Source organism: Oxyura jamaicensis, chromosome 6 (genome assembly GCF_011077185.1).
Source record: "Oxyura jamaicensis isolate SHBP4307 breed ruddy duck chromosome 6, BPBGC_Ojam_1.0, whole genome shotgun sequence".
In the NCBI taxonomy this organism is placed as follows: Eukaryota; Metazoa; Chordata; class Aves; order Anseriformes; family Anatidae; genus Oxyura; species Oxyura jamaicensis.
Window position 1 is genome coordinate 20,591,689 of NC_048898.1, and position 21,999 is coordinate 20,613,687.

Sequence of the window (21,999 nt, forward strand, 5' to 3'; positions counted from 1 at the left end):
TTTCCATGGCTTAGTCATCCAGCATTAGACGAGGTGCCTGCAAGATATGTTTTGACAGGTGCTGCTGAGCTGTTTAGTTGAGGCAGTTTCAAGTCATGTCTACTATTTGCTTTTACTGGTTCCAGAATGGATTTTTTTCTACTGAAGTACTTAGTATGGCACAACCAGAAATAACTCTTTTGTGCTTGTAATACTCAGAGGTGCAAACACAATTAAATATCCAGAGCATATGAATAACTAACTGGCAAGAACAAAGAGGCCACGTGCCTTCAAACTTGGAGGTACAGGCAGGCCGTGATCTAATGGTATAGTCTACCCCTGTTTACGGATTATTCCTTAGCACATAAGACTTTTTTCCACTTGCGGTATTATTTTCTTTGCACACATCTTTTGACTGTTGCCTTTATGGAACACTAGCTATATTACTTGAGCTCTTGAATAAGCCCTAAAAACAAAGCCTGCCTTAAACTTATATAAATTAATAAAGCAGAAGGAACTTGAATAGTTGAAATCCAGGGCAACCTTGGGCACAAATATTTCTAGTTTTACAGCCCATTCAAACGGGGCAACCTGCTAAACAGCAGTGAAGAAGAGTCTTGGCCTCGACATCTACAAGAACTGTACCTACTTGATAAGGAATACTAGTTTCTGATTTTCCAGATTATGCCAAGATTTTGCCAAGATTTTTTTTTGCCAAGATTTACTGAGATAGGTTCAAGTGAGAATCTTTCCCAAAAATCACAGTAAGTGTGTGAGACTAGAAGGAGAAAACTTGCCTTTTGCAATCAACAGGGCTACAATATGGCAGTGCAGATACTGAGAGGCTCTGCGATGATGAGGATGATGTAATGCCAGATGCAGTGGTGTAGTCTCTATGCAAACGAGGAATATGCATTCATACAAGAAGAGTATGCATTTACATCATGAAACTAAATTTTAAAGAGCACATACAGTTTCTTGAAGCATTTGTATCCACCTTCACCACCCCAGAAAGAGGGAGAAACAAGCTGCCAATAAGTCACATTAATTGAAGAGTCAAGAGGTGTCAGTTCAGGGAAACTGACACAGAAGTAAGCAAGGGGTTAGCAGCTGAATTTCTCCAATGTTAAAAGAAATTAAGCCATTTAGATTCAAGTATATAACTTATATAATTAACACTGCATTGCCTTCATGTTTTTAGGTCATCTTAAATACTGTGTTAAGTTCTGTTGACAATACTGTAAATAGAGTTGATCCTGTCCTAAGGCAGTGGGATTGATTATGTTGTTGCTCCAGTCCCAGCCACAACCATTTTCTAATATACTGCTGTTTACATATCATTAACTACAGGCGAGAAAAAAAAAAAACAGTAAGATTTATAACACAGCCTTACTTAGTGATGCTCTAAATAAATTTAATAAATTTAATTCTAGTTCTTCAAAAAAGAAAACTAGAATAGCAAACCACATGGATGTAGAACACTAGATATAGGGTTCCAAAGGCAAGATTACTGGTCTAACAGTAAATGGATTCATTACCTTTGTGTTCTACTGCTCCTGGTTATCTCCATCGATTAAAAAAAAAAACACAATTAAATCAAGAAAACCACCATGCAAACAAAGGACATACTTATCCGTGGTTAAAAACTCTAAAAGGAAGCTAAACTACTCCAGGTATCTGGACCCTCAAACACCTACTCCACAAGCAGTTGTCCAAGTTGCACAGCATGGATTAAAAAAAATAAAAATAAAAGGGGAACCTCACAGCTGCAAACATTATGCCACAGAAATTCTAGTCAGTGAATTGTATCCTCAGATGTTGGTAACTCTGTAGTCAACAACACCCCTGCACATCTTTTCATACACGTACAGAACTGTTCTACATCCCTGGAGAGAGGTCTTAAATAGCAATGTGGTTGGATCCCTCTCTGATAGCCAAGGGAGCCCACTAGTTTTTGTGAAAACACTCCAGAAGTTGAGGGAATTAATATTTCAAATCACGCAACAAGGAAACAGTTGCGAATAAAGCTTTTGAAAGGTACAGAATGAAGGAAACAAACATTCAAACCAAAGTACTGAAAAGTATAGTAGGGTCCCATCTGAATCTAAGAGTTTAAGATGGGAGGTGAAGGAGGAGAAGTGTTATGGGAAATTATATAATTCCCCATAATTATTTACATAGTTATAGCTCAGTTCTTGCATAAATGTTGATGTAATAAAAGAGAAACCAAGTTCAGGATAAGAACATACACTGAGAAATGCTAGATAATACTTAATACTCCTTCTATAAAGGTAAGGGGACATAAATTAACCATTAGTGAAAACATACTTCGTGCAGCCAATATGATCTTCCTCAATGAAAAGGGATCAGTGTATTCCCCAAATAAACTCAGCACATCAGCCAACCCAGAGATATCCAGTACCTCCCAATCCCAGTTCTGTATTACTAGAGGCCCTTCATTTCACAACGATTAGTTTGCTTTAGATGTTTGAGAAATGCATTCCCCTATGTCGTTAATCAATCACTAGAAGGGGAAAAGATACATAGTAAACTTCAGTAGGAGCTTAAAGACTTGAAATAGTTTTTCCTTTACCCCAAGATATTTCTTTGGGCTATCAACCTAAATTTACTATATAAATCTTTAGGAATGCATTACCACACAACATTTTCCATTCAGTAGTTTTGCTGTAGGCTTTTGTTCAACTGACAGAACACGCTAGGGAGTGTAAAAAATATTTATTCAACCTAATTCAACATAACTATAATTTGCAATACCAAAAACAAGATTTACAACATAGTAACCAAAGTAATGACCATCTGCTACTCAGTTTAAATCATTTTATAATCCATACAGTATTTTTTGTAATTGTTTTTTTTTTTTTTTTTTTTTTTTTTTTTTACAATTTTCAGTGAAGACAATGACCTTTCCCATAGAACAAGTTACAAGACCACTAATTTGCATCATTCAATTCTTCATGAAACTTTAAAAAACAGTAATAAATTGTCTGGAAATATATACAGTACAGACCACTGAAAAGCTGTTTTCTCGAAATGAGGAATTCTGTAAGAAATATGTATTACATTGTTTCAAGACTATCTTACAGAAAGCAGCAACTTGCAGAGGTTGCTACTCCATTTGAAGTTTATATAAAAGTGAGCCCACTAAGACAAATATAATCAGCAGCCTTACAAGATTATAGTAATTCTTCAGTTACAGCAAGAACCTTGAAGTATTTGATATGGATTGAATATATAATTTTCAATACCTGTAGTTTTTTTGAATACTAGGTGGCCATTATATACATTTTTATACAGTTCTAAAATATTACATCTCAATATTTAAGACAAATCATACTATAGAAAAGGTACCATATTTTGAATTTCTTTAAGATACATTATTGCAATCAAATATGAAGTTCACTCTGCATTTACTTCGTTTCCGGTGAAAAGAAATATTTACTTATGAATACTTCCACCAAGTTTTTTTTCGTCTTTTTTTTTTTTTAAAACCTGCCTCCATGCATTTCATGTAATATTATGAACAAGAAAGTAAACTGAGAAAAACAAATATTTTGTTGTAAAGAAAACTTCACAGGTACTAAATCTGGGCTAGGTTTGGGATGAATATTAAATGGCCATACTATGTTTGTCAAAAATTAACTTTGCAAAACAGTTAATTTATGTTGAAGTTTATAAATACATCAAATAACTGAAGTGCTAATGTCTCCCTCAGCAGGCTACTTCAAACATACTGTAACAGTAGAGCTTACTGTATAAATAAATTAACTTATTACACGTTTAAGATTTATCCTTTGTTCTCTACAGAATGGGTTCAAGTTGTCTTAAGCTGTCTAACCTGCTGGTATGTACTATACTCAAGTTAGGGACCCAAAGTGTAGTGTCACCCTCCACCAGCCAGTGTTCCTGGCTATCCTTCCACTACAGCTGGCTTGGGCAGAGAAGAGCCTAGTCCATACACAGGAACTGATGTGTGCACCCAGATCTGGAAGTTTAAACTGACAGCTTCCTTCTAAATGGGGCTTTAGTGTCCAATGTTTCCTCACATTTCTGCGATTTTCACTTGTACAGATGCTTACATAATGAGAAGGAACATGAGAACTAAACAATTGCTCTAATACTTAACTAGAAAATAAGCAGCTGAAATTCACTTCCTGTGTAATTACTTTACTGTGAAGGGAAAAAAAAAAAAAAAAAAGCTATCCAGTACCAGTTACAAAACAGTTAAAAAAAAGGCCATGAGAAAGTGACACTAGGCACTGCAGAAGATACAAGAGGACAGTAAAAATGATCAGCAGTAACAGTCACCTGGAAGCCATGCTAATTTTGACAGCTAGTACTTAGGTGACTGAAGCTGACATAAAAGTCCTGCAGAGTTACCTGTCTTCTGCTGTCTCTGGCCAGCCATTTGAGTATTGCGCACTCCCTGTTTCACACCAGCAAAAAACAAGGAAATCTTTATTGACAGATGCCCCACAATTACTTCTCCTTAGTAATGACTCACATTTCTTTTTCTAAACAAAAAAAAAGTCCCTTCATTGTGTGAAGTGCTGAAATGGACAATAGCCTGGGTAGGAAAACAGTAGAAAAGGCATCCGGATGAGGCCTACATTAACTACACAATTTAAAATGTTTTTATTCTGTAGTTGATGCTGTTTCCCCCCCCCCCCCATTCAGCATGTTGGCTGTTTCAGAACCTGTTTCAGAAGCCTGTTGCCCAAGAGAAATACCCAAAAATAATGAAAGCAAATCACATTCTTAGGTTCAGTGGTTTCTGAAAAGATTTACCCTGCCACATGACAGTGCTTTATTATACTTAAAGAAAAAAAATAGGAGCAGCAACTTATCACAATTCTCCACTACTGTGCAATAATGATGGAACCAATAGAACATGGAAACCTGTTAGGTGAGACTGTACGACATCAGAAGATCACAGCTTTATGCACCTTCTTGCTCAGGATAATTTAAGATTTTGCGGTGAGCTTGGCGCAAATACTGCTGCTGTTTGAAGTAAACCTTAAAAGCTCCTTTTATAGCAACAAAAGCAATTCCACCCTGAAATAAAAAGAGATACTGAACATTGTAGGTTTTCAAAATCATATCATTGCAAATGCTCTTTGCAAAAAAATCTTGTTAAAGAAAGCCTATTTCCCAACCAAATAGCATTTTTGTTTGAAGTTTAGCTAATTAGGACAATTCCAAATGATAACAGAAAAAGTTTTCAGTCACAATGCAGTACTGCAGAGGTTCAGGTTTATATATAAAGGGATTACAGACAAGACCTATGGATCCTTTTGAAAGCTCTTATTTCTTTGAGAGTTTGACAAGTGTTCTAGAAGTCAAAATCTATCCTATTTAAAGAACAAAGTGAAACAGATAGTTATCTGCTTTTCTCCCTTCTCTGAATATATTATAGATGGCACAAAGAACAATATCTTTCCATAATCAAGACTGTGAAAGACACCACTTGCCAAAGGCAAGCGTGGAGTGAAATAAATGTTTTTTGTAAGTCAGATTTATTCATTTTTTAAGTTTTAAAATGTGTTCATCTCAAGTCTTTAAAGTGAGAAGAGACATTAAGCCTTTAGTCTCTATGATTGGTTGTAGTATTACTGTGTCTACCATATGGAAGACAGGTGCAAAAGCACATTAGAATTGGGGAAAAAAAGGGTACTGAAGTGATAGTCAAATCAAACAGGGATACCACTTGATGAAATTGCCTCTGCTTCCTCTAAAAAGGAAGCAAACCAGAGGGGTTATTCATGAATAAATATTTTTGTCCTCTCCTCTCCTTTCTACCTCCATTTAGGTTCTATGGAGAGTTTATCTTTCTCCTCTTATTAAAATAAATTTAAACTATTCTTAGAGTAAACAGATGCTAGTATGAAGAGGCTGGGAATGTAAACCCCGAATGTAAACCCCGGTCTTTCTTTCCAGAGCTTGTTCTTAGAAGATACTGGTTCCTCATCTTCATTATCACCCTTAATTACTGTTAAGAACTGCCTAGCACAGTACCATATATAGGTTTCAGCCTTGACCAGGAGAGATTAGTTTCAGTCATAGGGGAAAAAAAAAGTCATTCACACATGATGCCTGCCTATTGCCAAGACAGACAGCTTTAAAAGAAGAAAACATCTCTCTACCCTTAAATCAAATGCCACAAAGTCCTAGCTCAATTTATGCTTTTTACTTTTCTTCCCTCCCCCCTCAACACTCTACATTATAATTATGAATCAAACAATACCAAATCTTACCAGGATTGTCCTTTGTAAATTTGAATTAACACTGCTGAACATCAGCTTGCCAACTATCGTGGCGATAGTAGGGAAAACTAGAGCTCCACATAGAATACGTGTAGCAGAGACGTGATCAGCCAAAGGGTTGGCCTCTGCTGGAATACGAGGAACAGGACACCCAATGCCTAAAGGGATGAGCAGGGAAAGAAAGGATTATATACAGCCACTGCCTCAAACAGGACAGCCCTCCCTCTGCTTCATCATAAATCTACAGCCCACCAACTTTGTTATTCAGTTCAGTTACCTTGAGAACTAACCTTCTTTTCAGTGAATATTCTATTTCAATTAAATTACTGTATTAAATCTTTACTTTCAAAAATGAAACCAAGATTTTCAGTAGCTTGTTTCATTCCTAAGGCCTTAACTGAAACCATGCTCCTGCTCCTCTTGCTCTTCCTTCCCCACTAAATACCATACAAACACAATCCAAATAAACTGAACATAATAGACAGAAGGTACGATCACTTGTAACTAAGAATGGAAAAAACTGACTTATCGCCTAGAGGGACAAACTCAAGCTTGATATTTCCTTTTAAGTTTGTATCACATTACCTGGAAATATGCTGTTTAAAATTTGTAGTTTATTAGAGTATTTACGCCACAGTCTGAGCACATAGTCCTCCCAACGAATCATCTTGCCCAGTATTAGCATTACTGGAATAGTGGGAAGTCCAATCAAAAGAAATAAAGGATCCGCTCTCTCCATGACATCAAGACCTTCTTTGTGACCCACAACCTGGTAAATACATACATATACATACATACATATATATACGGACAAACACAAATGAACAGAAGACACAATTTAACACAAGTCCTTTCTTTTTTGGAGGACTGCCCACACATCAAGTTAACAAAAACCCCAGTGTTTTACCTAATGCACTCAGTTCTCCCTTTGCACTTGTGGTTACTTATCAAGCATAATGCAGGTGAGCAAGCTACAAGCCCTAGTTTGCAAATCATTAATCTTGCAGAGACCTGAAATACAATTCCCTACCATCTTAAGAAAGGTTTCATGTGCATCTGTATTTGAGTAAAAACAGAAATATTTAAAAATACAAAAATAGAAAGCTTCCAAAAATGCATAGAACTGACCATTTTTAGAATCATTAATTCTGCAGTCAAATTGATTACGTGTTGCTTATGAAAAGATAAATTGATAGCCAAGTATTTCAGGATGCGTTAATCAAAATGTTACTTAGGAATACCTTATGCAACAGAGATCACAGTATTAAAAGTTATTGCTTCTCTATACAATTCAGTACGAGGTACATTATTTCCCATTGTAGTGGAAATAGCTGCAAGTTTCACTTGTACCTTACTCAATTTTAAATGTGGTTAATGCTATAATAGTAAAGAACAGTCATTATTGATGTGCCTAAAGCATTCTTCTAACATAAGAAACTTAGCCTTTGCAGCTTAAAACTTACAAGTTACAACCGCAACTGAAGAGTACATATTTTTTGAAAGAGTATATATATATATTTTTTTTTAAACTAAGTGAATCTAACAGGGTTGAGGAAAAAAAAAAACAAGCTCTTGAAGAGCTGCTGCCTGTGGGGAGTCCACACAGGATCAGTTTGGGAGGGACCCCACATGGATGGGCAGAGAGTGACTGTGAAGGAGTGAAGGAGCAGTGGAGATGAAGCATTAGGGACTGCCCACAGCCCCCATTCCCCTGCACTGCTTGGAGGGGAAGGAAGCAGAAGAATGTGGACAGGGTGCGAGGTGTTTTTGGTTTGCTTTTAGTTTCTCACTGCTCTCATCTGTTAGCAACAGGCAATTACATTAAACTCCCTATGCTGAGTCTGTTATACCCATGACATCAATTAGTGAGTGATCTCTATGTCCTTATCCCAACCCATGAGCCTTTTTTCTTATCTCCCCGTTCTTTTGAAGAAGGAAAGTGAGAAAGCAGCATGGCAGAGCTAAGCTACTTACTGGTGTGCAACACCACACCTTGCTTTGAAAAGCATTCCATCTTATTCTTGTAGAACAGGAAGTTATATTATTTACCACAACTTCTGAAAATAGGCATTAACCAGTATTGTTGCCACCAAAAGATTATTCCTTCAAGAAAATATTCAGCATTTTTCTTCCAGCTTCTTTACTTCCTTTCACCCAAACTGTGATGTCTAATGTTATCCTTCTCCTTAATAGACCTCACCAATACTAAAAAGCCTCACTCTTATCTACAGCAAAAAGATAACTATTTTTCTGTTTTCAGTAACCCTGTACAATTTGTTACTGACTAGGGCCTACACCTCAAGTCACAATGTTAACCCTGTTTCTCCCTCTGAAGCTTCACCTATAAAAAGAGCTTTTGTGCTTCTCTGGCCCTTTAACTGAAAGAAAAGGTCTGCAATGCATCAGGACAGAAATTGTATTAACCTAGCAAATTTGGAGTGGGAAAAGAATGGAACAGTTCCCTCTTCTACTAGTTTAACATCCTTCATTATAAGCAAAGATAAGTTATTATTAGACATCCTGTCATTTGTATGATCAAAAAAACATTAAACCAGAAGAAAAAAACTAATTCTTCAAACCCAAGATTTAACCAGCTGTCTGATTACTATAGGTATCAAGTTGTAACAATGCGATTGCTCAACTAGACTCACAGCTTGCCATTGCTTAAGGCCAGACTCTCATTTCAAAAGCTAAGTAATTACAGAAAGGAGTATTTATTTTTCCATTTGGTTATGTGGTTCTAGAGAAGCTACATAAATCATAAAGGTTCCTGTAGAAAAAGGCCCAGTGTAGCAGAGAGCAAGGAGATAAGGACTAGTACATTTCATTAAATTACATTTTTATTAATATAGTTGCTTGCAGTGGCACTGGAAGAGGCCTCCTTTGGAGGATGTACTGAATTTCATGTAACTTTTATGCAGCCACTTGACACTGGTACCAGGGAGACCACATCAGCTCATTTGGGCTCCAGTTCAGCTGGTTATCACATACATTTTTGCTATGAGGTCACACACGAACAAAGGCAAATAGCACACAGTCTTGAGATGGAGTAACTTGAACTACATGGCAGTACCACACAGTTCAAGAAACAATAGGTCCAAATGACTTCTAAGCTACAAGTGTGTACTGTAATACCTAAGCATACAGATGCATTTATTGTACAATCTACGTACAACTGAATTTCATCAGAAGTACTTCTATGCTTTCAGGCAAAACAAAGGTTATGGGCTAGATACAGTAACTAAAATGGTAACAAAGGTCCTACCATTTATACAGTCTATGAGAACTTGTCTAGTAGCTGAACTAGGATAGCTGTGAACAAGAGTTAATAGTTCAGCACCTGTCAACATCATTTTTATATTCAAGTAGCAAGGTCTCAAGAACAGAAGTAGGACAGTCTTTTCAATTACCTGTATGATCTGAATAATCAAAATATACTATTAATCTGAAGTGATCTGCATTTGTTGTGTATGCATCAATTGCATCATTCAGAGCATGCACATTTTCCTTTACATAACAAAAAAGAGTTAGGACTGAAAAATTCACCATATCTCAGCCCTTTGAAACCAGCAAAAGGTTTCTTTTTTTCAACAGGTAAAGAAAAGATCATGCCTTTTCTAAAAAAAAGAATAAAAAAACAGGAGTTACCTACTCATTAATAGTTGTCTGGCACTAATAGCACTTCTCTGAGAATCGAAGTGTGCTCACCAGCCTGTCACAAGCAGTGCAGCAAGTAGCAGTAGTGAAGTTTCTTAGGTATAGACTGTGAACCCAGTTTGAACAGGCATACTTGGCCTGATAGAGTATGATCAGTTAAAAAGCAAAAAGCTTTCTATCATCCCATCCCAAATTTTCTAACCACATTGAAAGTGATGAAAGGAGCTAAAGCGGATTTTAAGCCAAAGAAAGAAAGGAGTTCTAATTAACTAACTTTTTAAATAGAAAGCCTTGCTTTTAAGACTGGTAAGATCTAGAAACCGGGAATAGATGTGTACCTGCATCACTGTCACAGCTCCATATGTAACTGCTGTCCAGTATATAGAGCCCACCATTATTCCAGCTGCAGCAAATGGACATGCTTTTGAGATCAGACGATCTGCAAGATCCAAAACGTAAACAACTGGACCTATGACAGAGGAAAAGTAAGATTTCAAGATGTATGTATAAGCATACTGAAAAGAGCTCTCAGCATCTGTCACTGACAAAAAAGCTCAAACTATGCAAAACATGAATCTGACATCCCACACATGCTACTTATGAAAACATACCGGTAAAAAGCTACTTAGCTAAACTTGCAATTTATTTCTACCTACCATTTCATTCATAGCAACGTCTTCCAAGACATAAATACACTCCTTACAGCACCGACTAATCTACACTGCTAGAATTGACTTAGCTCCCTTTGTGCATGTTGAATCAGAATCATTTTTTTGTAGAAATCATTTTAGTCTTAGTGACTTTTTTGTTAGATCTTTTAGTTTTCAAAAGGAAAAACTGCCAATCAGTTAAAGTGTACTCCCTAGATGAAGCTGTCAAAGATCAGCATAAGAATGTTGTCAATAAACTTCAGGAAGTAGCAGCCAATATAAAAGATCCCTTCCACTGGAAAAGAGTTTGATTGCATTCATTGCATTCAGTATTTTTTAAACAAGATGACCTCTCAGATATTGGAGGAAGAAACCTCTTCCTAGGTTTAGTGCCTTTGGCAACAATGCACAGAGTCTGTTTTGTTCATGGACAGCTGCACTTTCCAGACTTGTACAAAGCAATGCATTATCCTGACTTAACTTCGATGAGATAAGCTGGGGCATGCTCACAGCTCTTCTAAGACTGCATGAGAACCAGCAAAGCAGAAGCCAAAAGTTGACGAGTCTGAAAGGTATGTGTGGAAGTGAAAAAGGTTGTCACCATGATCACATTCCATGCTTCTTTTGTATTTGTCAAACTTCTCAGCAGCAGCAGAAAAGTACTATTTTCATTTTGTGTTTTAAAACGAGCACTTCAGGTTATATTACATACCTTGTCAGAAAGTAAGCATAGCTGTTGACTACTTGTGCACACTTCTCACTGTGCTGTGGACATGATTCTACATAAAGACTTCCTCCTCCAGGTCATGCACATTAATTTGTGTTAGATCCCTTCTACTTTTATTTTTGCATACTATTTGTACAGCAGTAGTATCCAGAGACTTCATACAAGGATTGCAACTTCTTTTTCAACTGTGCAAGTGTTATACTCGAGACTTGCAATTTAAACACAATCTAGCTTATATGCAAGATTGGCAGAAGTAACTGTAAATATGGCAAAGTTATGTATCTGTCCAGTAGGCAGTGCTGAGTAACTAACCTGGACAGAACTGTGCTTAGTTAACTTGCTAATCCAGTTCTGCTAGAGCCTCACGTCTTTACCCTACTGCTCACGTACTTTAAATTAGTTAGCTTTGCATGCATTTCTAGTAGAAGATGTGTTCTTTTAATAGAAAAGCTCTAGTTTTAAGGGCAGGAAGCATCTTCCCTTGTGGCTTGTAAGACAAAACACCTCACCAGCACCCTGCTTCAAATACACTAGCTGATGTAAATTAGTTCTTAAGTAGCTGACAAAGTGTAATTACAGAGATAATTTATTCTCAAGCCAAACAATCGGTTGTTGAATAGGTATCAAATTTAAAGTGGTTTTGAAGTAGGAACACTTCACTTAAAATACAGAGATGTCAAACAAGCAGTTCAATTGTATTAACAGTTATGTTTAATTTTCCAGACTTAAAAGATTGCTGGGCTATCTATCAATGTATTGAAGTAGCAACAAGGCCATAACTACAAGTACTAAATATACAGTAGTTGATGCAACTTGACTGCTTCCCACAGTCTGAAAAAGCTGAGTTGCACTATTCAGAATGCTTATATTATTTTGAAGGAGGTGAAGACATGAGGCTCCAAAAAACGACCATCGTATTCAGTGAGTGTTAAAAGGGCAACATAAAGCACTGAAGCTTGCCTTATACATCCTGGCAAGGTGGCAGAGTAACAGCAGAAGTCTGAGACAAAAATATTAACAAATTGCTCCTACTGATCCTAATCATGAAAGGAAGTCATCAGCTACAGAGTTAGGTACAGAAGTTTGAGAAAAGATTGGAAAAATTGTTCCTATACATATGTTTTAATTAGCCCTTCAGGGAAAAAGTTCCAAGAAAGGCAAACACAATCTTCTAGGATGGTATTATGGAAGTAGAAATTTAAGAATACTTTTGTACTTTTCTTCTTTAATGTGTATGTCAATGATTTTCAGTGTGGTAAAAACAATCGTGTTTTAACAGCACTTTTTCTGCCAGGATTGGTTTTCTTGTTATTAAGCTGAAATAATTATCTAAAAGAAAAGTAGGTTTTAAGCAGGTTTTGTTTGTTTGTTTTTGAAGAGGAAGCACTATTTTCTTATGTAATTAAAAAAATACCTAATAAGAACATGGTTATTACCAATCTCTAAAAACACTACGCACTATTAAATTTTAACTGGAATTATAACATTAAGAAGATACCTCGCTAAAAGGGGGGTTGTTTTGATTTGGTGAATACATTAGACTTACACTGTTACTTATAAAGATAATAGCTAATGTTTAAATTGTTATTTATGTCAATTATATTATCGTTAAAAAAGCTGTGTTAGGTGCGTTTCAGACACACATTTTCAGAAATGTTTCCAGCAATACATTAGAAGTCTTAATGTAGGTAAGTTTTTGAACCATGATACCTCATGGAAACTTGGTTAGTTTGTTAGTAACATCTTACCTACTCTAGCAACCTTAGGTGGTTTTTGTTTGTTTGTTTTGAATTGTACGACCAGTAATGTCTTCAAATGCTATGGCATAGAGAGGGGGCTACTGGCAAGACTGCAGGAAAACATCTTAGCGTCTTAACTCTGCCTGATGCGACCTTGATTGACTTACACTTGAGTTGTGATACAACAGTTCTGGGTTACTAAAAAGAGCTACAAAAAGGGCACAACTGTTTCACCTGCTTAAGGACTTGAGCTCATAACTGAGCATTGATGAACCGAAAATCATTCTCCTGCTGTGCTATAAACTTGTGTAAAAGTACATAAGACATCTGAAATGTTACACCCCTTTCATCTTTCCCATGAAAAAAGCTGATATTGTGAGGGAAAAATATATCAAGAGATTCCAAGAAACTTGCATGCAAGAGCTGAACAGTCTCATACAAGAATTTCAGGCCAGCTTTATCAGAAGTAGAAATGTTAGTATTTAAGAATCTTAGTTCTCAAGTAAAGAAAGTATGCCACAACTTACAAGAACAAATGAAAATGCCTGTTTGTGTACATATCTTCTACAAACCACAGTTGTTTCCTCTCTTGCCCCTTACCAAAATAAAATGTGAATGCATCTCATATAAACAGCTTCATGCATCTCACATACACAGCTTCAAGTTTTGTGGCACATGTTCAGTGTCCAGAGATGAAAATACCCCTTTACCACCCTCCCCCTCCTCCCCCCAAGGTAATGCTAATTTATCATCACTTGATGTCTTCCCTACCATGAAGACGGATTCCTCTCTACCTTATCCTTATAGCAAAGCTGACCTGGGGACTGATATAAGAATAACATGGTACTAAGTTATGCTGTTTTATGTTTTCTTCTGTATCACCAATATACTAGTCCATATTTTCTTTCCCCTTGGCAATGTGCCAGTACTCAAAAATTTCCTTGCACCTTAATTTTTTCAACCTTTATACGAACAGAAATGAGGTTCTATCCCTAAGAACTGACAATGCAAGTCATTTTCAATTGTTTCATTACAGAAAAAAATCCTATAAAGTCTTACTTAAAAATCCTCTAAGTGACTATAGACACATGCTATAACAGCGTTTAACAAGCTGTTATACTTTTGATCAAAATTGAAGTGTCCAGCTGCTATGGTAATGGAAAGACAACAGCAAAATATAAAATTGACTGGAACAGCACTACTGTTGAATGTGATCTGCCCCATTCATCTTAGCCCCACATTAAACATGAAATATAGTAAAAGGACATTATGTGTGACAACAATAATTATTTGTTTATTTCTGTATGTGGGAAAGGAGAATCAAATTACTGCACCAATTACTCAGGGCAACATTTTTTTTCTTGCCCTGCTCAATATACCTGGTATAGCATATGGGCAAATGGGGGTCCACTGGAATAAAAAAAAGCAACAACTGTTATTTTAACTATTTGCACCATATTGTGGCATAGTCCTAATTAGCTACTCAGGTGAGTAGACTCTAGAAGACTGTCTCCAACTTTTTTTTCACCTTGACAAACAGAGCCACAGCAGTGCCCAGCAACCAAATACAGATATTCAGTAAGGTTTCTTCTTATGAATTTCCTTTTATAACCACTTCTCTGCATGCTGAGAAAAAAGGGGGAATGTGTTTATGTGCTAATGTGGAAATTGGTGAAGGAAGTCCCCACTCTGCTCAACAAGGGGGAGAGAAATCACATTAACCATACACATATAAGTCAATCACCTGTAAGACTTACTAATATACTTAAGTTGAACACATCCAAAACTTGCAGGAGATATTTAACTAAGCCATCAAATACGACATAAGCATACTACAATGTTTCTTGTCTGGAAAATGGACTAGAGAAGTTTCCAATAGAACTGACTCTGAGAATAAACAGGCAAAAAATAAGAATAACATGCAGAAACAACCAATTATATTGTGTTTAAATTTAAATGATATGTGTCTTACCTAGCTTTGGAAATACTATTAAATATTCTGCATTGCACTGAGGACAAGCAACTCTAGCAGTACTGTTTCCTCTTTGCTTTTCATCCACCCAGCGTTGTAGACAAGTCTGATGAACCCATTTCGTGGAGCCCCTGCACCTGCAAGGTCTCACCCACTCTGCTGTCCGATCATCCTCATCGGTAGCAAAACAAACCCAGCAGCTTCTGAAATTACAGGAAGGAAAAATAAATTTTGCTACTTTTAAGTGCTTAAGCTTTCACATGCATGTTTAGAAAATGTGCACCTAGAAATGATTTCTGTTGCTTCACGCTTAATCACTAAAAATGCAGGTATTCTGTACCACAGACTTGTTCTGGTATTAACATATTAGACAGCTAGGTAGATGCTTAATACATTCTGAATTACTAGTTTATCTTTTGGATCATTTATAACTTTAAAAGCTCTGAGACTGTAGTCCAACCTCTCTTTTTAATTGTATTATCAGTATCTTCTTCCACACAAAATGTTTTGTAAGTTCTAAAATTAAAATGCAAAATCTATACAGTAGTCTGTTACCTGGGAAACTAAATCCAACACTTCCATGACAACACTTAACACAAATGATGAACTGTAACAAGACTGAAAACAATTGTAACAAATTAATTCCTTTATCTTATCAAAAAGTACTTCATTTTGATACAAAGTTGTGTATTATAAATTAAATCACAGAGTACATCAATATTACCACAACACTAGAGAAGGAAGCTCTGCTGTCCGAAGAGTTACCTGGATATACAATTAGTATGTTTTAATACCTCAAGCTTCAAGTTCAATCCTGACAAAATTTAAGTAAGGAAAAACACTGTCTAACAATTTCCTTTTAAAACCTCACTATTTTGGGTAGTATTCTGTTTGTGAACTAGAACAGTTTTCCTACAGAATAGTCATGTTTTGTTTATATGAATAACTGGGCCTACAAAACATTTGAAAGAGCTTCTTTTAAAGCATTGATTTTTTATTTATTTATAGTAGTGGAAATATACTGAAATTAAGCTGCAAGTGAATAAGAGTAGCTTGTAACACTTACTACCGGTAAACGTGAAAGAATGCAATTTAAGATGCAGATTCCAGGGAAGTCTGCACAAAAAGGAATTTCAATATTGATCAGTAACACCAGTAAAACTAACATAACTTTTGTGTCCACACATCCAGTTGTAAGTACAGAGCATATTACAGTAGGTGCAGATGCAAGTTTTCTGACACTTCTGCTCTGAAACCAGAACAGCATCAGTGTGCATTCATGAAGACTGCTCAGTTTAAAGACTGACATCCTAGATCAAAACTACAACTTGTTTCATTCATCCTAATGGAAAAGTAAATGTGAAGCCTGACTTGGCTTCTTTCTGCCCTTCCCTGCAACACCTATTTAAACCAGAATCCTTATGTTATGCCCTTGTGTAACACAATCTACCTGTTTACCTTCCTGGTGGCTTTAAGTACCTATGGCAGCCTAAATGGCATTAGCCTTCCGGAACAGGAGGAAAGACAGACAAGCCCTATGTTAGTAAGAGTCTAGATGAAAAAGCTGCAACCACTACAAAGACATGACAGTATTACCAAGCATCACAGATATTTTGGTTCATTGCACTTGATCAGGGAGTTCTTAAAAGATCTCCAGTTCTTATGTTTAACTTTTTTTAAAACACCAAGAAAACCCTTGTTTATTGTGAGAACAAACAATACAAAGTGACTTGTAGCATAGTTCGTCTTCCAGTTTTATTCTTTGCTCTATTAATAGGTAAAGTTTCAGTCACTCACTCCACATCCTATTTAAGTCTACATTTGTAACTTAGATTTTTGTTTCTCAGCTAGTAGCTTTACAACAGAGCTACTTATGGCTGTAGGTGCCAGTGAGGTGAGATGCCACCAAGCCACAGAAGTCTGAAGTGTATTCAAGTAAGAGATTTCAGTGTGAAAATAATCTTACTGCACTCAATTTTAACCAGTAAATTTGTCCATGAGTGCCATGTAGATTAAGTTCTATTCAAGTTTTCTGTTAAGGTTAATACGAAAATCTGCATCATTTCCTTAATTGCTTCATCCAATTTCTTGCCAGGCAATCATATCTGAAAAACTGGAAGACCCATGAAAAGAATAACAAAGTCCTTTACAGACTTAAGTCGATAGCACGTCATGAATAATGAACAGTAAATTCCTTGTATTTTTGTCATCAGTTTTATCTCTTTCCATTGACAGCAGCTGTAGCAGAAAGAGCTAAATAAAACCATCTCAAAACAAGCAGCTTGGCTCTTGCCAAATTTTCCATTTTCTTGTGCTGAATAAAATATGACCTTGATTCTCGCTACTGAATGAGGTTGCTACTCAGATAACGTGAAACAGAAAAGGCTGACAAGGTGGAACAAAGCATTGTTTCTGATAGAAACTCAAACCTTTTTTCCTTGATGACTTTCTACAGAACCAAATCAATACTATTAATGTGTTTTTCCACACTTCCTTGGCAAAAAAAAAAAAAAGCAACACCACACACAAAAAGCCAGCCAGTAATTTCTCTTTGAATATAAGATTACAAATGCCTTTTAGATTCAGCTCCCCATTATCTAATGCTGTCTAGTGTCAAAAATTCTATTCTGATGGAGAATAACTCCCTCACTGTGTCTGTTTTATTCTTCAAAGATAAACTCCCTTCAGGATACTGCGCGTGTCAAGAGCGAGCAGATAGATAGAAAGCCGTGTTAAAGACCTGCAAGCCTGCACTCCAAATGTTGTATGACTATTGAGAAGTCCAGGGCCTGTCTAAAAAGAGGTTTCTCCAACCCATGAGTTCATTGCTAAGGAAGCCACTTCTCCTTGAAGCTATAGCTCCACCGCCCCAGTAAGATCCTGCAGAACCACAAACGTACTGTAGTGGGTTTATGTGGCAAGGTTTTGGTAGCAGGGGGCCATAGGGGTGGCTTCTGTGAGAAGGATCTAGAAGCTGCCCCATGTTTGGTAAGGGCCCCACTGCCGACCAGAACTGAGCCAATAAGTGATGTTGTTTGCGCCTCTGTGAGAGCAGATTTAAGACAGGAAAAAAAAAACACACTGCACCACACAGCAGCTGGGAGAGTGAGAGGAGTGAGGAACAGCCTTGCAGGCGCCAAGGTCAGTGAAGAAGGAGGGGGAGAGGTGCTCCAGGCGCTGGAGCAGAAGTCCCCTGCAGCCTGTGGTGAGGACCATGTTGAAGCAGGATGTCCCCCCGCAGCCCATGGAGTACCACGGTGGAGCAGGGTTCCACAATGCAGCCTTGGAGGAGACCACGGTGGAGCAGGTGGCCCTGCACCGACGGAGACTGCGGCCTGTGGAAGACCCCTGCCAGAGCAGATTCCGGGCCGGACCTGCAGCCCGTGGAGAGGAGACCACGCAGGAGCAGGTGACCTGGCAGGAGCTGCTGCCCGTGGGGGACCCAGGTTGGAGCAGTTTGCTCCCGAGGGATGGACCCCGTGGTACGGACCCATATCTGGAGCAGTTCTTGAAGAGCTGCTGCCTGTGGGAAGCCCACGCTGGATCAGTTCAGCAAGGACTGCATCCCGTGGGTGGGACCCCACATCACAGGGGACGAGAGTGACCGAGAAGGAGCGGCAGAGAAGAATTTCTATAGACTGACCATAACCCCCATTCCCCCGTTCCCCTGCGCCGCTCGGAGGGAGGCGGTGGAAGAGGGTGGATGGGGGGGGGAAGGTGCTTTTGGTTTCTTTCCTTTGTTTCTCACTTCTCTAGCTCGTTCGTAATAGGCAGTAAATCTTACTGTCTCCCTATGCTGAGTCTGTTTTGCCCATCACAATAATTACTGCGCGATCTCCTCGCCCTTATCTCAACCCTTGAGCCCCTTTCATTGTATTTTCTCCCTGTTCCTCTTTGAGGAGGGGGGAGTGAGAGAGCGGTTGTGGTGGAGCTCGGTCACCCACCCGAGCGAAACCATCACACGTACCGACGTACCTACCGGCAGACTGCTCCCTGTTTTATTGGGTTATACTCCTTCTAAAGGTTACCTTCTTACTCAAATCAGCCTTGAATAGCAGGAAGGAGCAGCTCTAATTCATGTTACTGAAATCAAATTTGCCAGTCTGTGGGAGCTGAATTAGTCATGATACAGCTTTGTTTTCAGGCAGACATGACTATGCAAGCAATACAAAAAGTAATTTCAGAGCAGTATGTTTGTTGTATCCTACCAGTAAAAAGTTCTCAAAAATCTTTAAGGCCCCATAAGCCCAGTGGACATTCCTGTGTCCACAACACTTAATGGAAAGAGGGTGTATGAGACTGGGACAGCACAGCTGTTTATAGCCTGGTTCCAAGTTTTCAGTGCTGCAAGCCTCGGATTTTTTCCCTAACGTTCAGTGGCATACACATAGGACCTGCAAGTAAAAGCAGAGAACTGAGAGAAGAAAATTGTCCTAGGACTTAACACTTACTGTGAGCTAGAAAGCATTTTCCTCTCATTACAGATTCTTTATAAAATATGAGAAATCTAAGAAAACTTTTTTTTTTTGCATTCCTCCCATGTTATAAAGCACACCACTTTTCCTCAAAGAAGCAAAAATTTGCTTTTATCTTGATATCAGAGTAAAGCATCCTTATTCTGCTAAGCAGTAAGTGCCTGAGTGCCTCATCACAATTGAATTTCACATCCAAAGAGAGTGAAAAGGCTGAAACATCTCATAACAATGGCAGCACAGTGAACCAATGCATACAGACCTATGTATCACAATGGGAGAAATTGGTTAGCAGAGGAAGACTACAGCAGGATTAGACAGAGCACCACTATTTCCCCAGGCCTCACAGCACTTCATCTTCAAGCCAAGTTCTGTCTATCAAACTCTAGAAGTCCTTACAGTGTCTTAAGAAAAATAACAAATAAGCACTCTCAGAGCGAGGAGAGGAGTCCGGCAAGGTACCAGCGCGCAGATATTCCAGTGCAAGGACACCAGCCTTGGAAGCTCCATCATGACTTCTGATCCTTTTTAAGGCAGCATGGCATAGCAGGCATATGCCAACTGGAATCATTAAGCTAGACAGCACACTGTCCCCTTGAAACACAGTGTAAAATATTAAAAGGAAGTTCATGAAGGTCAAATGACCTAATACCCAATTTTGCTTTGTCTGGTCATCAATGATAGGGTGTAATGCTGAGAAAAAGATCTAGAAACAATAGTAACTAACTTTTACTGCAGAAGTAGTACTTTTGTCAAAAACAGCAGGGAAAGTTGAAATAGAGAATATCAAGCTAGTGTTGGCATTAACATATGGCCACACAATCAGTATCCAAATAAAGGCCCTAACTTCCTCTAGTCATTGAACAGCATTGTTTAAACTGAGTTTTAAAAAGCTTTTAAGAAGTCCACAGATGACTAAAACCCAATAAGCAGTCAATCAAATGCATAAAAGCAAAACAAAATAATTAGCTAGAAAGCGTACCAGAAAGATCTAGTGATTACCAGAAGTTCAACTTAAACTTATTTATATGCTCTCAATTATAGCTCCAATTAAGGAGAAATATTTGAAATATTTTACACTTGAGTTAACTGCACTATATAAAGGCAGAGATACAAGTAAAGGACAGTTCACAGAATCCTGCTGGCAACTTTCTAGCTTGCGGATAAAATTAAACCTTGGACTGCCAGCCACCACCTATTGTGCTTGGATCGTGCCTTACAAGGCTTTACGGCCTTTACTTCCATCCAACCTTCAACACGAAGCTCCCCACAGATGTAGTTATCATACATTTAAGCACTTCCAAGCTCTCATTGGGTTTTAGTCCCTAATTTATCAAAGAATCTAAACTAATGGTAAAAAAAAAATAAAATACTTCTAATTCAGAACAAATTAAACTGCTGCAACCAGTTATTCCAGCTTATGCCTTTTGTGAAGGCTTTAAAGTTCAATTATCTTAAAAGCTTCATTTAATATTACCATACTATTTCACTTTCTCAAGAGGAAAATTTGAGAAATGAGCAAGGCTCAGTGACCTTGCTGTGGGTCTCTACATACACAGAGAATTTTACTGTTATAAACATTTGTTTTATTTAAGGGGAGATGGAAAACAGGGCCCACCTAAAAATGTGCAAAGGGTAAATGAGGCAACACCATTACTCATGTAATAAGCACCTTATTACTGAAACATTTTTACTCATTAAGCTGACATTATTATATTTTGGCAGTTTCGCATACACCTCTAGCCATCTAGGACACTAAGCAACTGCTAGGGGGCAGTAACACTTGATTCTTACCATCAGACTCAGGAAGAAAAGTGACAAAAACCAAAAGGGAAAAGAAAAAAACATGCACACACAAATTACTTCCAAAACAAAAAAATGGGTTGAACACTACTCAAATGGGAAGGCTTAACACGTAGTCAAGCATACACAGCATGTACTGAAGAATTTTAATAGCATTAAGTCAATGCCTTAAACATTTGAGATTCTTATAATACAGATAGCATGCTATAGGGAAAACATTCTTAGTGTTGTTTGACAAAGCCAGCAATGATGATGAACCTAGAAAGTAAAAACTAACAGCAATATGTAATATTATGAATGTAACAGTACCACTGTAATAATAAAGTAACATGAAACATCTAGCAAGTTATGTTTTAGAGGCTATTTACAAATACTTCCTTCGTGTTCCTTTGAACATCTTAACCACATATTAATTGCCTGTATTGGTCACACCACTGTACAACAGAAAATCTGAAAGCTCCTCTGATGAGAAAAATGAAAAAATGGGAGAAATTGTTCCATGTCTCAGCTTCTCTCAGCACCTAACTGCAGAGCATAATGTCAATGCATAATCAAAATAGTAAGAAGCAAGATCAGCTAGAATTCGTATACTACTATTTACCCTGGCTGAAGGAAGAAAAACATCTAATGTGTTCAAGATGCTGCAAGAACTCCAGATGGCAAGACGACCACATACAGCATTCTCCAACTTATAACACGACCTGATAGTAAGGTAGCTT

General features: G+C 37.7%; 1 protein-coding gene and 1 long non-coding RNA gene across 2 annotated transcripts in view; both read right to left on the minus strand.

The window, feature by feature from the left end:
- Nucleotides 1-2,700: 2,700 nt before the first annotated feature.
- MARCHF5 (membrane associated ring-CH-type finger 5) overlaps nt 2,701-21,999 on the minus strand; it is a 29,732-nt gene continuing 10,433 nt past the window's right edge. Inside the window, exons 2-6 of the mRNA XM_035329540.1 lie at nt 15,006-15,208; nt 10,256-10,386; nt 6,846-7,029; nt 6,252-6,418; nt 2,701-5,052 (exon numbers count right to left, since the gene is read on the minus strand). Coding sequence (XP_035185431.1) covers nt 4,936-5,052; nt 6,252-6,418; nt 6,846-7,029; nt 10,256-10,386; nt 15,006-15,208 — 802 coding nt within the window. The 3' untranslated portion in view covers nt 2,701-4,935. The remainder of the gene's footprint in view (nt 5,053-6,251; nt 6,419-6,845; nt 7,030-10,255; nt 10,387-15,005; nt 15,209-21,999) is intronic.
- On the minus strand, nt 11,478-14,976 carry LOC118168858. The gene is made up of 2 exons (XR_004751820.1): nt 13,005-14,976; nt 11,478-12,863 (listed from the first exon to the last, which is right to left on the minus strand). It is a non-coding gene; the product is annotated as an uncharacterized LOC118168858 (long non-coding RNA).